The sequence below is a fragment of the Melospiza melodia genome, unplaced genomic scaffold (genome assembly GCF_035770615.1).
Source record: "Melospiza melodia melodia isolate bMelMel2 unplaced genomic scaffold, bMelMel2.pri scaffold_140, whole genome shotgun sequence".
Lineage (NCBI taxonomy): Eukaryota > Metazoa > Chordata > Aves > Passeriformes > Passerellidae > Melospiza > Melospiza melodia.
The window spans coordinates 365,731-387,686 of NW_026948510.1; the positions used below are offsets into that span (position 1 = coordinate 365,731).

The 21,956-nt window shown below is 65.5% G+C and overlaps 1 protein-coding gene across 1 annotated transcript; it reads left to right on the top strand.

Moving 5' to 3' along the window:
- On the top strand, positions 1 to 8,693 carry DMWD (DM1 locus, WD repeat containing). The gene is made up of 4 exons (XM_063182022.1): positions 1 to 330; positions 2,230 to 2,415; positions 5,087 to 6,277; positions 8,250 to 8,693. The coding sequence occupies exons 1-4, from the start codon at positions 1 to 3 to the stop codon at positions 8,295 to 8,297; spliced, it is 1,755 nt and encodes a 584-aa protein (XP_063038092.1). The 3' UTR covers positions 8,298 to 8,693.
- Positions 8,694 to 21,956: the final 13,263 nt, after the last annotated feature.

The following is a 21,956-nucleotide window of genomic DNA, read 5'->3' on the forward strand; positions in this document are numbered from 1 at the left end:
ATGGCGGCGGCGGCGGCGGCGGGCGCGGGCCCGGGCCCGGCCGAGCCTCCCGCGGCCGCTCCGGAGCTCAAGAGCCGCTTCCGCACCCGCGAGGGCTCCTACCGCCTGCTGGGCCCCGCCGCCGCCGCCGCCTCCTCCGCCTCAGCCCCGGCCGGGCCTGCCCCGCCGGGCCCCGGGGCGCTGCCGCCGGTTCGGCTCTCGGTGGTGAGGCTGGCCCGGAGCCGGAGCCCGCCCGGGGGAGCCGCGGAGCGGAGCCGAGTGTGCTGTAACCTCGGCAGGGAGCTGCATTTCTACGGAGGGAGCGGCAGCGGGGGACGCGGCAGCCGGAGGGTAACGGGGGAGAGAACCGTGGGGAGAAGCGGGGGAATAACGGGGAGAGAAACGGGGCAATAATGGGAGAGAATTGGGGGAATAACGGGGGAGAACCGTGGAGAGAACCGGGGGAATAACGGGGGAGAGAACCGGGGGAATGACGGGAGAGATCCGGCGAGGGAACGGGGGAATAACGGGAGAGAACCGAGGGAAATACGGGAGAGAACCGGGGGAATAACGAGGGGATTAAGGGTCAAAAGTGACCCCAGGATTGGTGACAGTGACGCCAAGATCAGTGACAGTGACCCCAGTTTGGTGACAGTGACCCCAGGGTTGGTGACAGTGACCCCAGGGACAGTGACCCCAGGACGGTGACAGTGACCCCAGGGACAGTGACAGTGACCCCAGGGTTGGTGACAGTGACCTCAGGGACAGTGACAGTGACCCCAGGGACGGTGACAGTGACCCCAGGGACAGTGACAGTGACCCCAGGGACAGTGACAGTAACCCCAGGTTGGTGACAGTGACCCCAAGATTGGTGACAGTGACCCCAGTTTGGTGACAGTGACCCCAGGGTTGGTGACAGTGACCCCAGGTTGGTGACAGTGACCCCAAGATCGGTGACAGTGACCCCAGGGTTGGTGACAGTGACCCCAGTTTGGTGACAGTGACCCCAGGACAGTGACAGTGACCCCAGTTTGGTGGCAGTGACCCCAGGGGTGGTGACAGTGACCCCAAGATCGGTGACAGTGACCCCAGGGGTGGTGACAGTGACCCCCAGGTTGGTGACAGTGACCCCAGGGACAGTGACAGTGACCCCAGTTTGGTGACAGTGACCCCCAGGTTGGTGACAGTGACCCCAGGGTTGGTGACAGTGACCCCAGGACAGTGACAGTGACCCCAGTTTGGTGACAGTGACCCCAGGACAGTGACAGTGACCCCAGTTTGGTGGCAGTGACCCCAGGGGTGGTGACAGTGACCCCAAGATTGGTGACAGTGACCCCAGGGGTGGTGACAGTGACCCCCAGGTTGGTGACAGTGACCCCAGGGACAGTGACAGTGACCCCAGTTTGGTGACAGTGACCCCCAGGTTGGTGACAGTGACCCCAGTTTGGTGACAGTGACCCCAGGACAGTGACAGTGACCCCAGTTTGGTGGCAGTGACCCCAGGGGTGGTGACAGTGACCCCAAGATCGGTGACAGTGACCCCAGGGGTGGTGACAGTGACCCCAGTTTGGTGACAGTGACCCCAGGTTGGTGACAGTGACCCCAGGGACAGTGACAGTGACCCCAAGATCAGTGACAGTGACCCCAGGGGTGGTGACAGTGACCCCCAGGTTGGTGACAGTGACCCCAGGGACAGTGACAGTGACCCCAAGATCAGTGACAGTGACCCCAGGGGTGGTGACAGTGACCCCAGGGACATCCCCTGGCAGTGCTGGTGGCAGTGCCACCCCTCCGGTGCCAGTGCCACCCTGCCGGTGCCAGTGTCACTTCAGGGGTGCCAGTGCCACCCCTGCGGTGCCCGTGCCACCCCCTGGGTGCCAGTGACAGTGCCAATGACCAGGACAGTGCCAGTGCCACCTCTCTGGTGCCAGTGCCACCCCACAGGTTCCAATGACCAGGACAGTGCCAGTGCCACCCTGCCGGTGCCAATGTCACTTCAGGGGTGCCAGTGCCACCACACAGGTGCCAGTGCCACCCTGCCGGTGCCAGTGACCAGGACAGTGGCAGTGCCACCCCTGCGGTGCCAGTGCCACCCTGCCGGTGCCAGTGACCAGGACAGTGGCAGTGCCACCCCTGCGGTGCCAGTGCCACCCTGCCGGTGCCAATGACCAGGACAGTGGCAGTGCCACCCCTGCGGTGCCCGTGCCACCCCTCCGGTGCCAGCGTCCCCGTGTGCCCGTGTCCCCGCAGGCGCTGGACCTGCAGCGTCCCATCGACAAGCGCGTGTACAAGGGCACGCAGCCCACGTGCCACGACTTCAACCAGTTCACGGCGGGCACCGAGACCCTGGCGCTGCTCGTCGGCTTCTCGGCCGGGCAGGTGCAGTACCTGGACCTGGCCAAGAAGGAGAGCGCCGGGCGGCTCTTCAACGAGGAGGTCGGGGACACCGGGGACACCTCGGGGACACCGGGGACACCTTGGGGACATCAGGGACATTGGGGAGGCCTTGGGCACACCAGAGACATTGGGGAGGTCTCAGGGACACCGGGGACACCGGGGACACTGGGGACATCTTGGGGACACCGGGGACACCTTGGGGGCACCTCAGGGGCACCGGGGACACTGGGGACATCTTGGGGACACCGGGGACACCTCGGGGGCACCGGGGACATTGGGGAGGTCTCAGGGACACCAGGGAGGCCTTGGGGACTCCGGGGACACCTTGGGGACACCTCGGGGACACCTTAGGGACACCTTGGGGACTCCGGGGACACCTTGGGGACACCTTGGGGACACCTCGGGGACACCTTGGGGACACCTTGGGGACTCCGGGGACACCTTGGGGACACCAGGGATGCCTTGGGGACACCTCGGGGACTCCAGGGACACCTCAGGGACACCGGGGACACCTTGGGGACATCTTGGGGGCACCTCGGGGATGCCTCGGGGGCACCTCGGGGGCACCGGGGACACTGGGGACGCCTCGGGGACATTGGGGACACCGGGGACATTGGGGAGGCCTTGGGCACACCGGGGACACTGGGGACACCTGGGGGACATCTCGGGGGCACCGGGGACATTGGGGAGGCCTCAGGGACACCTCAGGGACACCAGGGACATCTCCAGGACACCGGGGACATTGGGGAGGCCTCAGGGACACCGGGGACACCTCGGGGACACCAGGAATGCCTTGGGGACACCTTGGGGACTCCGGGGACACCTCGGGGACACCTTGGGGACATCTTGGGGGCACCTCGGGGATGCCTCGGGGGCACCGGGGACATTGGGGAGGCCTCGGGGACTCCGGGGACACCTTGGGGACGCCTGGGGCATTGGGGACGCCTTGGGGACACCGGGGACACACCGGGGGACACCAGGGATACCTTGGGGACACCAGGGACATCGGGGACACCTCGGGGACACTTCAGGGACACCAGGGAGGCCTCGGGGACACCGGGAAACCTGGGGAGCTCTGTGGGACCAGCAGGGACACCATGGGACCACCAGGAAGCGCTTGAGATCCTCCATGGGACCAGTAGGGCCACCATAGGGCCGCCAGGAACCCATTAGGAGCCCCATGGGACCACCAGTAAGCCCATGGGAGCACCAGAACCTCCCCAGGGCCACCAGGAACCCCATGGGAGCACCAGAACCTCCCCAGAGCCACCAGGAACCCCTTGGGAGCTCTGTGGGACCACCAGGAACCCCTTGAGATCACCCATGGGACCACCAGGACCTCCCCAGGGCCACCATGAACGCCTCAGGATCCCCCATGGGACCACCAGGAACCCCTTGGGATCACCCATGAGACCAGTAGGGCCACCATAGGGCCACCAGGAACCCCTTGAGATCACCCATGGGACCACCAGGAACCCCTTGAGATCCCCTATAGAACCTCCAGGGCCACCAGGAACCCCTTGAGATCCCCTATGGGACCACGAGGGCCACCAGGAACCCCTTGAGATCCCCCATGGGATCACCAGGAGCCCCGTGGCTTCCTCCATAGGACCACGAGGGGCACCAGGAACCCCTTGAGATCCCCTATAGAACCTCCAGGGCCACCAGGAACCCCTTGAGATCCCCCATGGGACCAGTAGGGCCACCAGGAACCCCTTGAGATCACCCCATGGGATCCCCAGAACCTCCCCAGACCCACCACAACCCCTTCAAGACCCCCCATGGGACCACCAGAACCTCCCCAGGACCACCAGGAACGCCTTGGGACCACTAGGAACCCCTTGGGATCACCCGTGGGACCACCAGGAACCCCTCGAGATCCCCTGTAGGACCATCAGGAATCCCTTTAGATCCCCCATGGGACCACCAGGAACCCCTTGAGATCCCCCATGGGACCACGAGGGCCACCAGGAACCCCTTGACATCCCCCATGGGACCACGAGGGCCACCAGGAACCCCTTGAGATCCTCCATGGGACCACCAGGAACCCCTTGAGATCCCCTATGGAACCTCCAGGGCCACCAGGAACCCCTTTAGATCCCCCATGGGACCACCAGGAACCCCTTGAGATCCCCCATGGGACCACGAGGGCCACCAGGAACCCCTTGAGTTCCCCCATGGGACCACCAGGAACCCCTTGAGTTCCCCCATGGGACCACCAGGAACCCCTTGAGATCCCCCATGGGACACCAGGAACCCCTTGAGATCACCCATGGAACCTCCAGGGCCACCAGGAACCCCTTGAGATCCCCCATGGCACCACCAGGAACCCCTTGAGATCCCCCATGGGACCACCAGGGACACCAGGAACCCCTTGAGATCCCCCATGGCACCACCAGGACCTCCCCAGGGCCACCATGAATGCCTCAGGATCACCCATGGGACCACCAGGAACCCCTTGAGATCCCTCATGGGACCACCAGGAACCCCTTTAGATCCCCCATGGGACCACCAGGAACCCCTTGAGATCCCCCATGGGACCACCAGGGCCACCAGGAACCCCTTTAGATCCCCCATGGGACCACCAGGAACCCCTTGAGATCACCCATGGGACCCCCAGAACCTCCCCAGACCCACCACAAGACCCTCCACGGGACCACCCCCACCACCCCTTATTATTTTTTTTTTTTTCCTTTTTTAACCCCTTCAGCGCCTGATCGACAAGTCCAAGGTGACGCTGGTGCGGTGGCTGCCGGACACGGAGCGCCTGTTCCTGGCGTCGCACGCCAGCGGCCACCTGTACCTGTACGACGCGGAGCAGCCGTGCGGCGCCACCAGCCCGCAGTACACGCTGCTGACGCAAGGAGAAGGCTTCAGGGTCTTCTCCTGCAAGAGCAAGACGCCCCGGAACCCGCTGCTCAAGTGGGCCGTGGGCTCGGGGCCGCTCAACGAGTTCGCCTTCTCGCCGGACGGGCGCTCGCTGGCCTGCGTCAGCCAGGACGGCGTGCTGCGGGTGTTCCACTTCTCCTCCATGCTGCTGCAGGGCATGATGCGCAGCTACTTCGGGGGGCTGCTCTGCGTCTGCTGGAGCCCCGACGGCCGCTACGTGGTCACCGGCGGGGAGGACGACCTGGTGACCGTGTGGTCGTTCGCCGAGGGCCGGGTGGTGGCCCGAGGGCACGGCCACAAGTCGTGGGTGAACGCGGTGGCGTTCGATCCCTTCGCGCCGCCCGACGGGCAGGGGGACGGGCGCGGCGACGGCGCCGAGGACCCGCCGAGCGTCGCCTACCGCTTCGGCTCGGCCGGCCAGGACACGCAGTTCTGCCTGTGGGACCTCACCGAGGACGTGCTGGAGCCGCGGCCGCCGCTTCCCCGCTCCCGCCCCGCCGCCGCCGTTACCGGCGAGGAGCCGCCGCCGGCAGCAGCACCGGGACCGCCCCCGCCTTCCGTGCCGGGGCTGCCGCGCTCCCTGTCCCGCTCCAACAGCCTCCCGCAGCCCGGCGGGGGCCCCCAGATGTCGCCCCGCGTCCCGCCGGTGCTGAGCGCGGGGCGCTTCGCCACGCTGACCCTGCGCGACCCCCGAGGGGCGGCCGAGAAGGAGCACAAACGTTACCACAGCCTGGGCAACATCAGCCGGGGAGGAGGAGGAGGAGGGGGCGGCAATAACGGCGAGAAGCCCCCTCCCCAAAGCGGGCCGGGGTCGCGGGGAGGGTCCCTGGACTCGGCCAAGGTGCTGGGCACGGCGCTGTGCCCGCGGCTGCACGAGGTGCCGCTGCTGGAGCCGCTGGTGTGCAAGAAGATCGCCCAGGAGAGGCTGACGGTGCTGCTCTTCCTGGAGGATTGCATCGTGACGGCGTGCCAGGAGGGGCTCATCTGCACCTGGGCACGGCCCGGGGTCTCTGTGAGTGCGGGGAGGGGGCTCCGAGGGGATTTGGGGGGGTTTTGGGGGGTTTAGAATAGATTTGGGGTGTTTGAGGGGGGATTTGGGGTGTCAGGATCTCCAGTTTGGTATGGTGACAGCTGCCAGGAGGGGCTCATCTGCACCTGGGCACAGCCCGGGGTCTCTGTGAGTGCGGGCAGGGGGCTCCGAGGGGATTTGGGGGGGTTTGGGGGGGTCTCATACAGGATTTGGGGTGTTTGAGGGGGGATTTGGGGTGCCAGGATCTCCAGTTTGGTATGGTGACAGCTGCCAGGATGGGGCTCATCTGCACCTGGGCACGGCCCGGGGTCTCTGTGAGTGCGGGCAGGGGGCTCCGAGGGGATTTGGGGGGGTTTATGGGGGATTTGGGGTGTTTGAGGGGGGTTTTAGGGGGTCTGGGATGGGGTTTGAGGGGGGATTTGGGGTGCCAGGAGCTCCAGGTGTGTATGGTGACAGCTGCCAGGAGGGGCTCATCTGCACCTGGGCACGGCCCGGGGTCTCTGTGAGTGCGGGGAGGGGGCTCCGAGGGGATTTGGGGGGATTTTGGGGGGGTCTCATACAGGATTTGGGGGGATTTTGGGGGGGTCTCATACAGGATTTGGGGGGGTTTTGGGGGGTCTCATACAGGATTTGGGGTGTTTGAGGGGGGATTTGGGGTGCCAGGATCTCCAGTTTGGTATGGTGACAGCTGCCAGGATGGGGCTCATCGGCACCTGGGTGCAGCCGGGGGTCTCTGTGAGTGCGGGGAGGGGGCTCCGGGGGGATTTGGGGGGTCCTGGAGGGGATTTGGGGTGCCCTGGATGGGATTTGGGGTAGTTCTCGGGGGATTTGGGCTGATTTTGGGGGGATTTGGGGGTGCCAGCATCACCTGGACCATATTGTGACAGTCTGTCGCGACGGGCTCGTCCGTCCCCGGGGATAACCCGGGGGTCCCCGTGAGTCTGGGGGCGTCCCAGAGGGGTTTTGGGGTGGTTTTGGGGGGTTTTGGGGTGTCCTGTCGAGGGTTTTGGGGTGGTTTTGGGGGGATTTGGGGTGTCCTGCGAGGGTTTTGGGGTGGTTTTGGGGGGATTTGGGGTGTCCTGCGAGGGTTTTGGGGTGGTTTGGGGGGGGATTTGGGGTGTCCTGTCGAGGGTTTTGGGGGGTTTTGGGGGGGATTTGGGGTGTCCTGTCGAGGGTTTTGGGGGGTTTTGGGGGATTTGGGGTGTCCTGCGCGGGTTTTGGGGTGGTTTTGGGGGGATTTGGGGTGTCAGGGAGGGTTTTGGGGGGATTTGGCGTGTCCGGGAGGGGATCTGGGGAGATTTCGGGGCTCTTGGAGGAGCTCGTCTGGAGCAGGTTTGTATCGCGATATCGCGATAGTCCCTCGTGACAGGCTCCTTTGTCCCCGTGGGTCCCCGTGAGTCTCGGGGCGCCCGGGATGGGATTTGGGGTGTCCGGGTTGAATTTTTGGGGACAAATGGTGGATTTTGGGGACAAACCGCGGATTTTGGGGACGCAAACCGCGGATTTTGGGGACAAATCTCGGATTTTGGGGACACAAACCGCGGATTTTGGGGACAAATCACGGATTTTGGGGACAAACCGCGGATTTTGGGGACACAAACCGCGGATTTTGGGGACAAACCGCGGATTTTGGGGACAAATCGCGGATTTTGGGGACACAAACCGCGGATTTTGGGGACAAATCGTGGATTTTGGGGACAAATCGCTGATTTTGGGGACAAATCTCGGATTTTGGGGACACAAACCGCGGATTTTGGGGACAAACCGCGGATTTTGGGGACACAAACCGCGGATTTTGGGGACACAAACCGCGGATTTTGGGGACAAACCACGGATTTTGGGGACACAAATCGCGGATTTTAGGGAATCCCCCGGGTGTCCCCGCGGTGACGTCACAGGGCGTGGCGTGTGTCCCCTCCCCCCGCGGTGACACCGCTGTCCCCTCCCCCTGCAGGGCCTGTCCTCGCAGAACGGCGGCTCCCCGAGTGGCACCGTGGTGTAGCTGTCACCTGTGCCACCTCCCGGGTCACCTGTGCCACCCGCTAGGACACGCTGGTGTCACCTGTGTCACCTCCCAGGTCACCTGTGCCACCCTCCAGGACAGCAGTGTCACCCGTGTCACCCATGGGTGTCACCTCCAGGACAGCAGTGTCACCTGTGCCACCCTCCAGGACACGCCGGTGTCACCTGTGTCACCCGTGGGTGTCACCTCAAGGACACGCCGGTGTCACCTGTGCCACCCTCCAGGACAGCAGTGTCACCTGTGCCACCCTCCAGGACACGCCGGTGTCACCCGTGTCACCCGTGGGTGTCACCTCCAGGACAGCAGTGTCACCCTCCAGGACACGCCGGTGTCACCTGTGTCACCCGTGCCACCCTCCAGGACGCGCTGGTGTCACCCGTGGGTGTCACCTCCAGGACTCCCATGTCACCCTCCAGGACACGCTGGTGTCACCTGTGTCACCTCCCGGGTCGCCCGTGTCACCTGTGTCACCTGTGCCACCCTCCAGGACACACCGGTGTCACTTGTGTCACCCGTGGGTGTCACCTCCAGGACAGCAGTGTCACCTGTGTCACCCTCCAGGACACGCCGGTGTCACCCGTGTCACCCGTGGGTGTCACCTCCAGGACTCCCATGTCACCCTCCAGGACACGCTGGTGTCACCTGTGTCACCTCCTGTGTCACCTGTGCCACCCTCCAGGACACACCAGTGTCACTTGTGTCACCCGTGGGTGTCACCTCAAGGACAGCAGTGTCACCCTCCAGGACGCGCCGGTGTCACCCGTGTCACCCGTGGGTGTCACCTCCCGGGTCACCTGTGCCACCCTCCAGGACACGCTGGTGTCACCTGTGTCACCCGCAGTGCCACCCCCGTACTACTGAGCCCCCCCCCGGCACTGTCCCCGCGGTGGCACCGCTGTCCCCAAGGGTGGCACCGCCCCCGAGGGTGGCACCGCTGTCCCTTTGTCCCCGAGGGTGGCACTGTCCCCTCCCCCCCCCCCCGTGCCTTTGTCACTTTATTGTCCCCGCGGGGTCACCGCGTGTCCCCTCCCCCCCCTTATTTATACTAAAGAGACTTTTTGGCACCCGGGTGGCACCGAGGGGACACGGGGGGGACAGCGCCGGGTGGCACTCGGGGACAGTTTGGGGACACGCTGGGTGGCACTTGGGGACACCTGGATGGACTGGGGACACGCTGGGTGGCACAGGGATGGATGGGGACACGGGGGTGGCATCTGGGGACAGTTTGGGGACAGTGGGTGGCACCTGGGGACAGAATGGGGACACGGGGGTGGCATCTGGGGACAGTTTGGGGACACGCTGGGTGGCACTTGGGGATGGAATGGGGACACTGGGTGGCACCTGGGGACAGGCTGGGGACGTGCCAGTGGGACAGGAATGGAGTGGTGACACTGGGTGGCACTTGGGGACAGTTTGGGGACACAGGGGTGGCACAGGGATGGACTGGGGACACTGGGTGGCACCTGGGGACAGTTTGGGGACACAGGGGTGGCACTTGGGGACGGACTGGGGACACAGGGGTGGCACTTGGGGACGGACTGGGGACACAGGGGTGGCACTTGGGGACGGATTGGGGACACTGGGTGGCACTTGGGTACAGAACGGGGACACGCTGGGTGGCACTTGGGGACAGTTTGGGAGACTGGGTGGCACCTGGGGACAGTTTAGGGACACAGGGGTGGCACAGGGATGGATGGGGACACTGGGTGGCACTTGGGGACAGCCTGGAGACACTGGGTGGCATTTGGGGACAGTTTGGGGACACTGGGTGGCACCTGGGGACAGTTTGGGGACACGCTGGGTGGCACAGGGATCGACTGGGGACACTGGGTGGCACCTGGGGACAGGCTGGAGACACAGGGGTGGCACAGGGGGACAATTTGGAGACATGGGGTGGCAGGAGGGGACTCGGGGACAATTTGGGGACACGTGGGTGGCACTGGGGACAGTTTGGGGACACGGTGGGCAGAACAGGGGACACAGGGACAGCTTGGGGACATGGGGATGGCACAGAGGAACAGTTTGGGGACACGGGGGTGGCACTCGGGGACAATTTGGGGACACGGCGGTGACACTTGGGGACAATTTGGGGACAGGGCGGTGGCAGGAGTGGACTCAGGGACAATTTGGGGACATGGGGGTGGCACCTGGGGACATTTGGGGACAATTTGGGGACAGGGCGGTGACAGGAGGGGACACAGGGACACTTCGGGGACACGTGGGTGACACTCGGGGACAGTTTGGGGACACGTGGGTGGCAGGAGGGGACTCAGGGACGTTTTGGGGACATGGGGGTGGCACTTGGGGACAATTTGGGGACACGGGGGTGACACTCGGGGACAATTTGGGGACACGGGGGTGACACTTGGGGACATTTTGGGGACACGGCGGTGGCAGGAGGGGACTCAGGGACAATTTGGGGACACGTGGGTGGCACTTGGGGACATGAGGACATTTGGGGATGGGGATGTGACACTCGGGGACAATTTGGGGACCGTGGGGGTGGCACAGGGGGACATTTTGGGGACATGGGGGTGACACTTGGGGACAGTTTGGGGACACGGTGGTGGCAGGAGGGGACATGAGGACATTTGGGGATGGGGATGTGACACTCGGGGACAATTTGGGGACGTTGGGGGTGGCACAGGGGGACAATTTGGGGACACGTGGGTGACATTTGGGGACACGGGGGTGGCACTCGGGGACATTTTGGGGACACGGCGGTGGCAGGAGGGGACTCGGGGACAATTTGGGGACACGGGGGTGGCACTTGGGGACATTTTGGGGACACGTGGGTGACATTTGGGGACATGAGGACATTTGGGGATGGGGATGTGACACTCGGGGACAATTTGGGGACACGGCGGTGGCACAGGGGGACATTTTGGGGACTCGGGGACAATTTGGGGACACGGGGGTGGCACAGGGGGACATTTTGGGGACTCGGGGACATTTTGGGGACTCGGGGACAATTTGGGGACACGTGGGTGACACTTGGGGACAGTTTGGGGACAGTTGGGGACACGGCGATGGCACAAACACAACTTTATTCTCATCCTCCCCCCCCGGGGGCGTCACAAACCGGGGGGGGCGGAATTTGGGGAGGGGGCGCCCCCCGGGGGGGGGGGGAAGGGGGCGGGGCATAAATAAGGGGAGGGGTCCGCAGTGCAAAGTCCCTACAAATAAATTACTAATGGGGGGGGCGGGGAGAGACCCCCACCCTTTATTTGGGGGGGGGGGGTCAAGGGGGAGACCCCCACCCTTTATTTGGGGAGGGGTCAAGGGGGAGACCCCCACCCTTTATTTTGGGGGGGGTCAAGGGGGAGACCCCCACCCTTTATTTGGGGAGGGGTCAAGGGGAGACCCCCACCCTTTATTTTGGGGGGGGTCAAGGGGGAGACCCCCACCCTTTATTTGGGGAGGGGTCAAGGGGGAGACCCCCACCCTTTATTTGGGGGGGGTCAAGGGGGAGACCCCCACCCTTTATTTGGGGGGGCGGGGAGAGACCCCCACCCTTTATTTGGGGGGGGTCGCATCCCGCTGCCCCTCGGGGAGGGGTCATGGGGGCAGCGGGGAGACCCCTCCCCAAATTATTGGGGTGGGGGGAAGGGGACACGCGCGTTGTGGGGACTGGGGGGATTTTTTTTTGGGGAGGGGTCTTGGATTTGGGGACCCCCCCCCCCAGTCCCTGGTGGCATTTTTTTTTGGGGGGGGGGTCCCGTGATTTTGGGGGGGGGTCTCGGGGGATTCCAGTGGGATTTTTGATTTTTGGGGGGGGGGGGGGTCCGATGGGATTTTGGGGAGGGGTCTCGGATTTGGGGAACCCCCCTCAGTGTCCGGTGCGATTTTTTGGGGAGGGGGAGTCTGTGATTTTGGGGAGGGGTCTCGGATTTGGGACCCCCCCCCCACTCTCAGTGCTCGGTGGGACTTTTTGGGAGGGGTCCGGTGGGATTTTGGGGAGGGGGTCTCGGATTTGGGGACCCCCCCCAAGTGCCTGGTGCGATTTTTGGGGAGGGGTCTCGGGGGATTCCGGTGGGATTTTGGGGAGGGTCTCGGATTTTGGGGGAAGGGGTCCGGTGGATTTTGGGGAGGGGTCTCGGATTTGGGGATTTCCCCCCCCCCCCTTCAGTGTCCGGTGCGATTTTTTGGGGGGGGGTCCCGTGATTTTGGGGAGGGGTCTCAGATTTTGGGGGAGTCCGGTGGGATTTTGGGGAGGAGGTCTCGGATTTTGGGGAGGGGTCTCGGATTTGGGGACCCCCCCCCCCCCCCGTCCTCAGTGCCCGGTGGTATTTTGGGGAGGGGGTCTCGGATTTTGGGGGGTTCCAGTGAGATTTTGAAGGGGGGGGGTCTTGGATTTGGAGGGTTCCGGTGCGATTCTGGGGAGGGTCCCGTGATTTTGGGGAGGCGTCCGGTGGGATTTTTGGGGAGGGGTCTTGGGGGCGATTTTGGGGGGAGTTCCCGTGATTTTGGGGGGGGGGGTTCCAGTGGGATTTTGGGGAGGGGGTCTCGGATTTGGGGACCCCCCCCCCAAGTGTCCGGTGAGATTTTGGGGAGGGGGTTTCGGATTTTGGGGGGGTTCCAGTGGGATTTTGGGGAGGGGGTCTCGGATTTTGGGGAGGGGGTCTCGGATTTGGGGCCCCCCCCCCCACAAGTGTCCGGTGCGATTTTGGGGAGGGGGTCTCGGATTTTGGGGAGGGGGTCTCGGATTTGGGGACCCCCCCCCCCACAAGTGTCCGGTGCGATTTTGGGGAGGGGGTTTCGGATTTTGGGGAGGGGTCTCTGTACAGGGTCACCCCCCCGTGGCAAAGGGGGGCTCAAGTGCAACAAACGGGAGTCGGGGACACCTCAGGGACACCTTGGGGACACTTTGGGGACACCTCGGGGACACCTCGGGGACACCTTGGGGACACCTTGGTGACACTTTGGGGACACCTTGGGGACACTTTGGGGAATTAGGGGGGGGTCCCGGGGGGCGCGGGCGGGGGGCGCAGGCCGGCGGCGCAGAGCAGCAAACAGTCCTTGGTGGCACCGGGGTGTGGCACCTGGGGACAGCGACACTTGTCACCGTCGGTGTCACTCTGTCATTGTCACCATCATTGTCACCGTCGGTGTCACTCCGTCATTGTCACCGTCGGTGTCACCGTCATTGTCACCGTCGGTGTCACTCCGTCATTGTCACCGTCATTGTCACCGTCATTGTCACCGTCATTGTCACCGTCGGTGAAACCATCATTGTCACCGTCATTGTCACCGTTATTGTCACCGTCATTGTCACCGTCGGTGTCACCGTCATTGTCACCGTTATTGTCACCGTCATTGTCACCGTCGGTGTCACCGTCATTGTCACCGTCATTGTCACCGTCGGTGTCACTCCGTCATTGTCACCGTCGGTGTCACCATCATTGTCACCGTCATTGTCACCGTCATTGTCACCATCATTGTCACCGTCATTGTCACCGTCGGTGTCACTCCGTCATTGTCACCGTCATTGTCACCGTCATTGTCACCGTCATTGTCACCGTCGGTGTCACTCCGTCATTGTCACCGTCGGTGTCACCGTCATTGTCACCGTTATTGTCACCGTTGGTGTCACTCCGTCATTGTCACCATCATTGTCCACCGTCATTGTCACCGTCATTGTCACCGTCATTGTCACCGTCATTGTCACCACACCTTCCCCCCCACGCCGTGCCACCCTCCCAGGTCCCCTCAGGGTGGTGGCACCTCCGCGTTGGGGACATGGGGACACGGCGGTGGGCGCTGTCCCCCAAGGGTGGCGCTGTTGTCCCCCTAGGGTGGTGGCGTTGGGTGGTGGCAGTGCCCAGGGGTGGCCCGGCCGCGCTTGTCACCTGCCCGGGGTTGGTGGCCTTGGGGACACGGCCGGGGTGGCAGCAACACGGGTGGGGGTGGCAGTGACAGGGGGTGACAGTGGCTGGGGGTGGCAGGGGTGGCCTTGGGGACATGGCCGGGGTGGCAGTGACAGGGGGTGGCAGTGGCAGGGGTGGCCCTGGGGACATGGCCGGGGTGGCAGTGACAGGGGGTGACAGTGGCTGGGGGTGGCAGGGGTGGCCTTGGGGACATGGCTGGGGTGGCAGTGACAGGGGGGTGGCAGTAGCGGGGGTGGCCCTGGGGACATGGCCGGGGTGGCAGTGACAGGGGGTGACAGGGGTGGCCTTGGGGACATGGCCGGGGTGGCAGTGGGTGGCAGTGGCAGTGGCAGGGTGGCAGTGGCAGTGGGTGGCAGTGGCAGTGGCAGGGTGGCAGTGGCAGTGGGTGACAGTGGCAGTGGGTGGCAGTGGCAGTGGGCGGCAGTGGCAGTGGGTGGCAGTGGCAGGGTGGCAGTGGCAGGGTGGCAGTGGCAGGGTGGCAGTGGGTGGCAGTGGCAGTGGGTGACAGTGGCAGGGTGGCAGTGGCAGTGGGTGGCAGTGTCAGGGTGGCAGTGGCAGTGGCAGTGGGTGGCAGTGGGTGACAGTGGCAGTGGCAGGGTGGCAGTGGCAGTGGGTGGCAGTGGGTGGGAGTGGCAGTGGGTGGCAGTGGCAGTGGGTGGCAGTGGGTGACAGTGGCAGTGGCAGGGTGGCAGTGGCAGTGGGTGGCAGTGGGTGGCAGTGACAGTGGCAGTGGGTGACAGTGGCAGTGGCAGGGTGGCAGTGGGTGGCAGTGGCAGGGTGACAGTGGCAGTGGCAGTGGCAGGGTGGCAGTGGCAGTGGGTGGCAGTGGCAGGGTGGCAGTGGCAGTGGGTGGCAGTGGCAGTGGGTGGCAGTGGCAGTGGGTGGCAGTGGCAGTGGCAGGGTGGCAGTGGGTGGCAGTGGCAGTGGCAGTGGGTGGCAGTGGGTGACAGTGGCAGTGGGTGGCAGTGGCAGGGTGGCAGTGGCAGTGGGTGGCAGTGGGTGGCAGTGGCAGTGGGTGACAGTGGCAGTGGGTGGCAGTGGCAGGGTGGCAGTGGCAGTGGGTGGCAGTGTCAGGGTGGCAGTGGCAGTGGGTGACAGTGGCAGTGTCAGGGTGACAGTGGCAGTGGGTGGCAGTGGCAGTGGCAGTGGGTGACAGTGGCAGTGGGTGGCAGTGGCAGGGTGGCAGTGTCAGGGTGGCAGTGGGTGGCAGTGTCAGGGTGGCAGTGGGTGGCAGTGGCAGTGGCAGTGGGTGGCAGTGGGTGACAGTGGCAGTGGGTGGCAGTGGCAGGGTGGCAGTGGCAGTGGGTGGCAGTGGGTGGCAGTGGCAGTGGGTGACAGTGGCAGTGGGTGGCAGTGGCAGGGTGGCAGTGGCAGTGGGTGGCAGTGTCAGGGTGGCAGTGGGTGGCAGTGGCAGGGTGGCAGTGGCAGGGTGGCAGTGGCAGTGGGTGGCAGTGGCAGTGGGTGACAGTGGCAGTGGGTGGCAGTGGCAGGGTGGCAGTGGCAGTGGCAGGGAGTGACAGGGACAGCAGGGGTGGCAGGAGGTGACAGGAGGTGGTGGCAGTGACAGGGATGGCACTAGCAGGACATGGCCAGGGGGGTGACGGGGGTGACGGGCGGTGACAATGACAGTGGCAGGGGATGGCAGGGGGTGACAGGGGGTGACAATGGCGATGCCAGGGGTGACAATGGGTGACAATGGCAATGCCAGGGGATGGCTCAGGTGACAATGGGTGACACGGTGACAGTGACAGTGACACAGGTGACAGTGACACAGCCCCACATACCCGGGCCCAGAGCAGCAGGTGCCGGGACAGGGGTGGCAATGGGTGACAATGGGTGACAATGGGGGACAATGGCAATGCCAGGGGGTGACAGGGATGGCAGGGGTGGCACAGGTGACAATGGGTGACAATGGCAATGCAGGGGTGGCTCAGGTGACAGTGACAGTGACACGGTGACAGTGACACAGCCACACATACCGGGCCCAGAGCAGCAGGGCCGGGACAGGGGGTGACAATGGGTGACAATGGCAATGCCAGGGGGTGACAGGGATGGCAGGGGTGGCAGGGGGTGACAGTGGGTGACAATGGCAATGCCAGGGGGTGGCTCAGGTGACAATGGGTGACACGGTGACAGTGACACAGCCCACACACCCGGGCCCAGAGCAGCAGGGGCCGGGACAGGGGGTGACAGTGGCAATGCCAGGGGATGGCAGGGGGTGGCACAGGTGACAATGGGTGACGGTGACACAGGTGACAGTGACAGAGCCCCACATACCGGGCCCAGAGCAGCAGGTGCCGGGACAGGGGATGCAGGGGGTGACAATGGGTGACAATGGCAGCGCCAGGGGGTGACAGGGATGGCAGGGATGGCAGGGGGTGGCACAGGTGACAATGGGTGACACGGTGACAGTGACACAGCCCCACATACCCGGGCCCAGAGCAGCAGGTGCCGGGACAGGGATGGCAGGGGGTGACAATGGGTGACAATGGCAATGCCAGGGTGGTGACAGGGATGGCAGGGATGCAGGGATGGCAGGGGGTGGCACAGGTGACAATGGGTGACAGTGACACAGGTGACAGTGACACAGCCCCACATACCCGGGCCCAGAGCAGCAGGTGCCGGGACAGGGGCAGCCCCAGGGGGGAGCGGAAAAGCCGGGGCGTGGCTGCGGAGAGAGCACAGAGCGTCAGCCCCCCCAAATCACCCCAAAATCACCCCAAAATCACCCAAAAAATCACCCCAAAAAACAAAAAAAAAACCCAAAAAACCCCAAAATCCCCCCCAAAAACGCCCCCTTACCTCCGCGGGGGGGGCCGCGATGGGGGGGGGCTGCCCCGCATCTCCTGAAAGGGAAATTTGGGGAGGGGGGGGCTCGGTCAGGGTTGGACCCACCCAAAATTTTCTGGGAGCCCCCAGCGCCCCAATTTGGGGAGGGGGGGTTTGGGCAGGTTGGACCCCATAAAAAATATTGGGGACCTGTTTTGTGGGGGGGGGGTCTCAGATTTGGGGGGTCCGGTGGGATTTTGGGGGGGGGGGGTCTCAGATTTGGGGGGGTTTCTTCCCCCCCGCAGCCACAAATTTGGGGAGGGGCGATGTCCTGGACCCCCCCCCCCATGGAGATTTTGGGGTTCAGAAGGGGGAGACGGGTTCCTGCCCCCCCCCCCAAAAAAAAAAACAAACAACAAAATATTTTAATATTTTGGGGAGGGGGCGAGGGGGGGACCTGAGGAATTTTTGGTGACAATCCGGGGTGTCCCCAAGGATTTTTGGGGGGACCTTTGGGATTTTGGGACATTCCGGGGTGTCCCCAAGGATTTTGGGGCGGGGGGTCACAGGGATTTGGGGGACATTCCTGGAGTGTCCCAAATGATTTTGGGGGGGGTCACTTGGATTTTGGGGACATTCCGGGGGATCACTGGGGTTTTTTGGGGATTTTTTTGGGGGCTTTCCCAAGGATTTTGGGGGGAGTCATTGAGATTTTGGGGACATTTCCGGGGGTGTCCCATGGATTTTTGGGGGGGGTCTTGCCTTGCAGCAGGGGGGCCCGGGGGGTCACTGGGATTTTGGGGTGTCCCATTGATTTTTGGGGGGGGGTCATTGAGATATTTTAGGAGATTCTTGGGGGTGTCACTGGATTTTTTTGGGGAGGGGTCTTGCCTTGGGGTGGGGGCGGGCCGGGGCCCGGGGGGTCGCTGGGATTTTTTTGGGGGGGGATCACTGGATTTTGGGGGGTCATTAGGATATTTTGGGGAGGGGTCCTTGCTTGGGAGGGGGGGCGGCCCCGGCCCGGGGGGGTCGCTCTGCAGCCGCCGCAGTTTCGCTTCCAGTTCCAGGTTGCGGCTCTCGGCCTCCTGCAGCCGCCTGCGGCGAGGGGACACTTGGGGACACTTGGGACAGCGCGGGGACACCCCCGGACCCCCTCCCGGTCCCGCTGTCCCCTTTCGGTCCCGTTTTCCCCGCGCTGTCCCGCTGTCGCCGCACTGTCCCGCTCTTCTGGTCCGCTGTCCCCACCCGGTCCCGCTGTCCCCCGTTGTCCCCCCGTTGTCCCTCCGCTGTCCCCGCTGTCCCGTTCCGTACCGGGCCAGCCCGCTGTCCCGCTGTCCCCCCGCTGTCCCCTCATTGTCCCCGCTGTCCCGTTCCGTACCGGGCCAGCCCGCTGTCCCGCTGTCCCTGGTGTCCCCCGGTGTCCCCTCGCTGTCCCCACTGTCCCCGGTGTCCCGTTCCGTACCGGGCCAGCCCTGTCCCGCTGTCCCCGGTGTCCCCCCCGGTGTCCCCTCGCTGTCCCTCCCCACTGTCCCGCTGTCCTGTTCCGTACCGGGCCAGCCCGCTGTCCCGCTGTCCCCTCCTGGCCCCGCTGTCCCCTCATTGTCCCCGCTGTCCCCGCTGTCCCGTTCCGTACCGGGCCAGCCCCTGTCCCGCTGTCCCCTCGTTGCCCCTGCTGTCCCCTCATTGTCCCGCTGTCCCCCCCGCTGTCCCCCGCTGTCCCGTTCTGTACCGGGCCAGCCCCTGTCCCCGCTGTCCCCTCCTGGTCCCGTTGTCCCCCCGCTGTCCCCGCTGTCCCCCGCTGTCCCCGCGCTGTCCCCTTAGTGTCCCCGCTGTCCCCTCCCGGTCCCGCTGTCCCCGCTGTCCCCTCCGCTGTCCCGTTCCGTACCGGGCCAGCCCTGTCCCGCTGTCCCCGGTGTCCCCCCTCTGTCCCCTCCCGGTCCCGTTGTCCCCCCGCTGTCCCCTCGTTGTCCCCTCATTGTCCCCGGTGTCCCGTTCCGTACCGGGCCAGCCCTGTCCCGCCGCCCGCAGCTTGCCGAGCTCCCGCCTCCAGCTCCTCCGCCCGCGCCGCTCCTGGCCAGCGCTCCCGCAGCTCGGCACCGACTCCGGCACGCCGGCACCGACACCGGCACCGCGGGCACCGCGGGCACCGCCACCGGCAACCGCCGACATCCGACACCGGCACCGACACCGGCACCGCCGCCGGCACCGCCACCGGGGCCGCCACCGGGGCCGCCACCGACACCTGCGGAACGGCGGCTGCATGGGGACACCCGAACCGGGACCCGGAACCGGCACTGACCCCGAACCAGGATCCCGAACCGGACACCCGAACCGGGCACTGATCCTGAACCGGACACGCCCCCGAACCGGGACCCCCTGGGATGGCCGGGACACCCGAACCGGGACACCCGACCGGGCACTGACCCCGAACCGGGACCCCCGAACCGGACACCCGAACCGGGCACTGATCCTGAACCGGGACCCCCCGAACCGGACCCCTGGGATGCCGGGACTCCCGAACCGGGACCCCCGGACCGAGCACTGACCCCGAACCGGGATCCCCCGAACCGGCACTGACCCGAACCGGGACACCCGAACCGGGATCCCCGAACCGGGTACGACCCGAACCCGGGCACTGATCCTGAACCGGACCACCCCCGAACCGAGACCCCCGAACCGAGACACCCCAAATTGGGACCCCCCCCCAACCAGGACCCCCGAACCGGGACCCCCGGATTGCCGGGACCCCCCGAACCAGGCACTGACCCCGAACCGGGACCCCCCGAACCGGGACCCCCCGGACCGGGGCACTGACCCCAAACTGGACCCCGGATTCGGACCCCTCCCCGGGACCCCCTTTTCCCCTCATCGACACCGAAATTTCCCGAAATTCCCGAAATCCCGAAATTCCGGGACTTCGCGACCCCTCCCCATCACCCCCCGCCCTCCTCCCCGAATTCCGGTCCCCCCCCACGTACGGCGCGTTCCCGGGGGCGCTCCGTGCCCGGGGGGGCGTCCTGGGGGGGACCCCCTTGGCCGGGGGGGGTCCTGGGCTGGGGGCGCCGTGGGGGGGGCAGGGACCCCTTTTTGGGGAGGGGGTCCGCGGGTTGTGGGCGGGGGCGGGGCTTTGGGTGGGAGGTGGGATTCTTGGGGGGGCTCCCCTCGGGCTGGGGGGCGGCGATTTTCGGGGAGGGGGCGTCCTCGGGCGTGGGGGTGCCCTTTTCGGGCGAGGGTCTCTTGTGGGGTGAGGTCCCTTGTGGGGCGGGGGTCCCGTGAGTTCCGAGCTCCCCGTGGGTGGGGGGGGTCCTTTTTGGGGGGGCCCCTCCATCATGGGGGTCCCGTGGGGCGGGGGGGGCTCTTTTTGAGGGGGGGGTCCCGGGGGTGGGGGCGTCGCCTTGCGGGGGGGGGGTCGCTATGGCCAAGGGGTCCCGGTGCCCGGGGGGGTCCCGACTCGGGGGGGGTCCCCCACTCCCCCTCCGGCTCCATGCCGCGTCCTGGTCCCACTCCTCATCCTCCTCCTCCTCCTCCTCCTCTTCCTCGTCCCTGAAAACGGCGCGGGGGTCACCTGGAGACCCCCCCCCCCATTTCCATTGTGCCCCCAGACCCCTCAGGACCCCCAGAGCGCCCCCAAACACCCCTCAGCGCCCCAGACCCACCCCTGTCCCTCTGATGCCCCCAGACCCCCAGACCCCCCCGGACCCCGAATTCCCCCCTGGTCCCCCAAACTCCCTCAGACCCCCCCTCTCCCAATCCCTCTTACGCCCCAGACCCCCCTGACGCCCCAGACCCTGTGACCCCCCCCCCCCAGACCACCCTGGACCCCAAAACCCCAGACCCCAAACCCTCCCGTCCCGCTCTCGATCCCCGGATCCCCCCGGTGCCCTGACGCCCCCAGACCCTCTGACCCCCCCCCAGACCCTCCTGGACCTCAAACCCCCCAGATCCCCCAGATCCCCGGGCCTTCTCACGACCCCAGACCCCTCTGACGCCCCCAGACCCCCCGTTCTCTTTGCCGCCCCCAGACCCCTCCTGTATCTCTGACCCCCCCCCCCCCCCAGACCCCCCCCGGTCCCTCTGACACCCCCAGACCCCCTGGACCCCTCCCAGACCCTCTGACCCCCCCCCCCAAAGCCCCCGGAGCCCCAGACCCCTCTGACCCTTCCAAGACCCTCAGACTCCCCAGAGCCCCCTGGACCCAGAACCCCCAGACCCCTCTGACCCTCCAGTTCCTCTGACGCCCCCAGACCCATTTGACCCCCCTGACCCCAATCCTCCAACCCCCATCCCCCCAGACCCAAAACACCCCCAATCTCTCTGACCCCCCCCAGACCCCTCTGACGCCCCCAGACCCAAAACACCCCCAGTCTCTCTGACCCCCCCAGACCCAAAACACCCCCAGTCTCTCTGACCCCCCAGACCCCTCTGACCCCCCCAGACCCAAAACACCCCAGTCTCTGATTCCCCCTGACCCCCCGGTCCCTCTGACGCCCCCCAGCCCCCCCGGCAGCCCCCAGACCCAAAACACCCCCAGTCTCTCTGACTCCCTCCTGACCCCCCCCGGCCCCTCTGACGCCCCCCAGCCCCCCCGGCAGCCCCCAGACCCACTCGTGCTCGCTGCGGGCGTACGAGTAGCCCACGAACGGAGGTGCAGCCCAGCTCGGGCGGCTCCGCGGCGCCCCCGGCGGCTCCTGCGGGGGAACAGGGTCAGCCTGACCCGGGTTAGTCCCGGGTTTATCCCGGGTTAATCCCGGGTCTGTCCTGGGTTTATACTGGATCTATGCCGGGTTAATCCTGGATTTATCCTGGTCTGTTTCTGGTTCATCCCTGGTCTATCCCGGGTTTATCCTGGGTTTATCCTGAATCTGTCCCGGGTTTATCCTGAATCTATCCGGGTTTATCCTGGAACTATCCGGGTTTATCCCGGGTTTAACCCCTCACTCACCGGCTGGCTCAGGCAATCCATCCCGGGTTTATCCCGGTT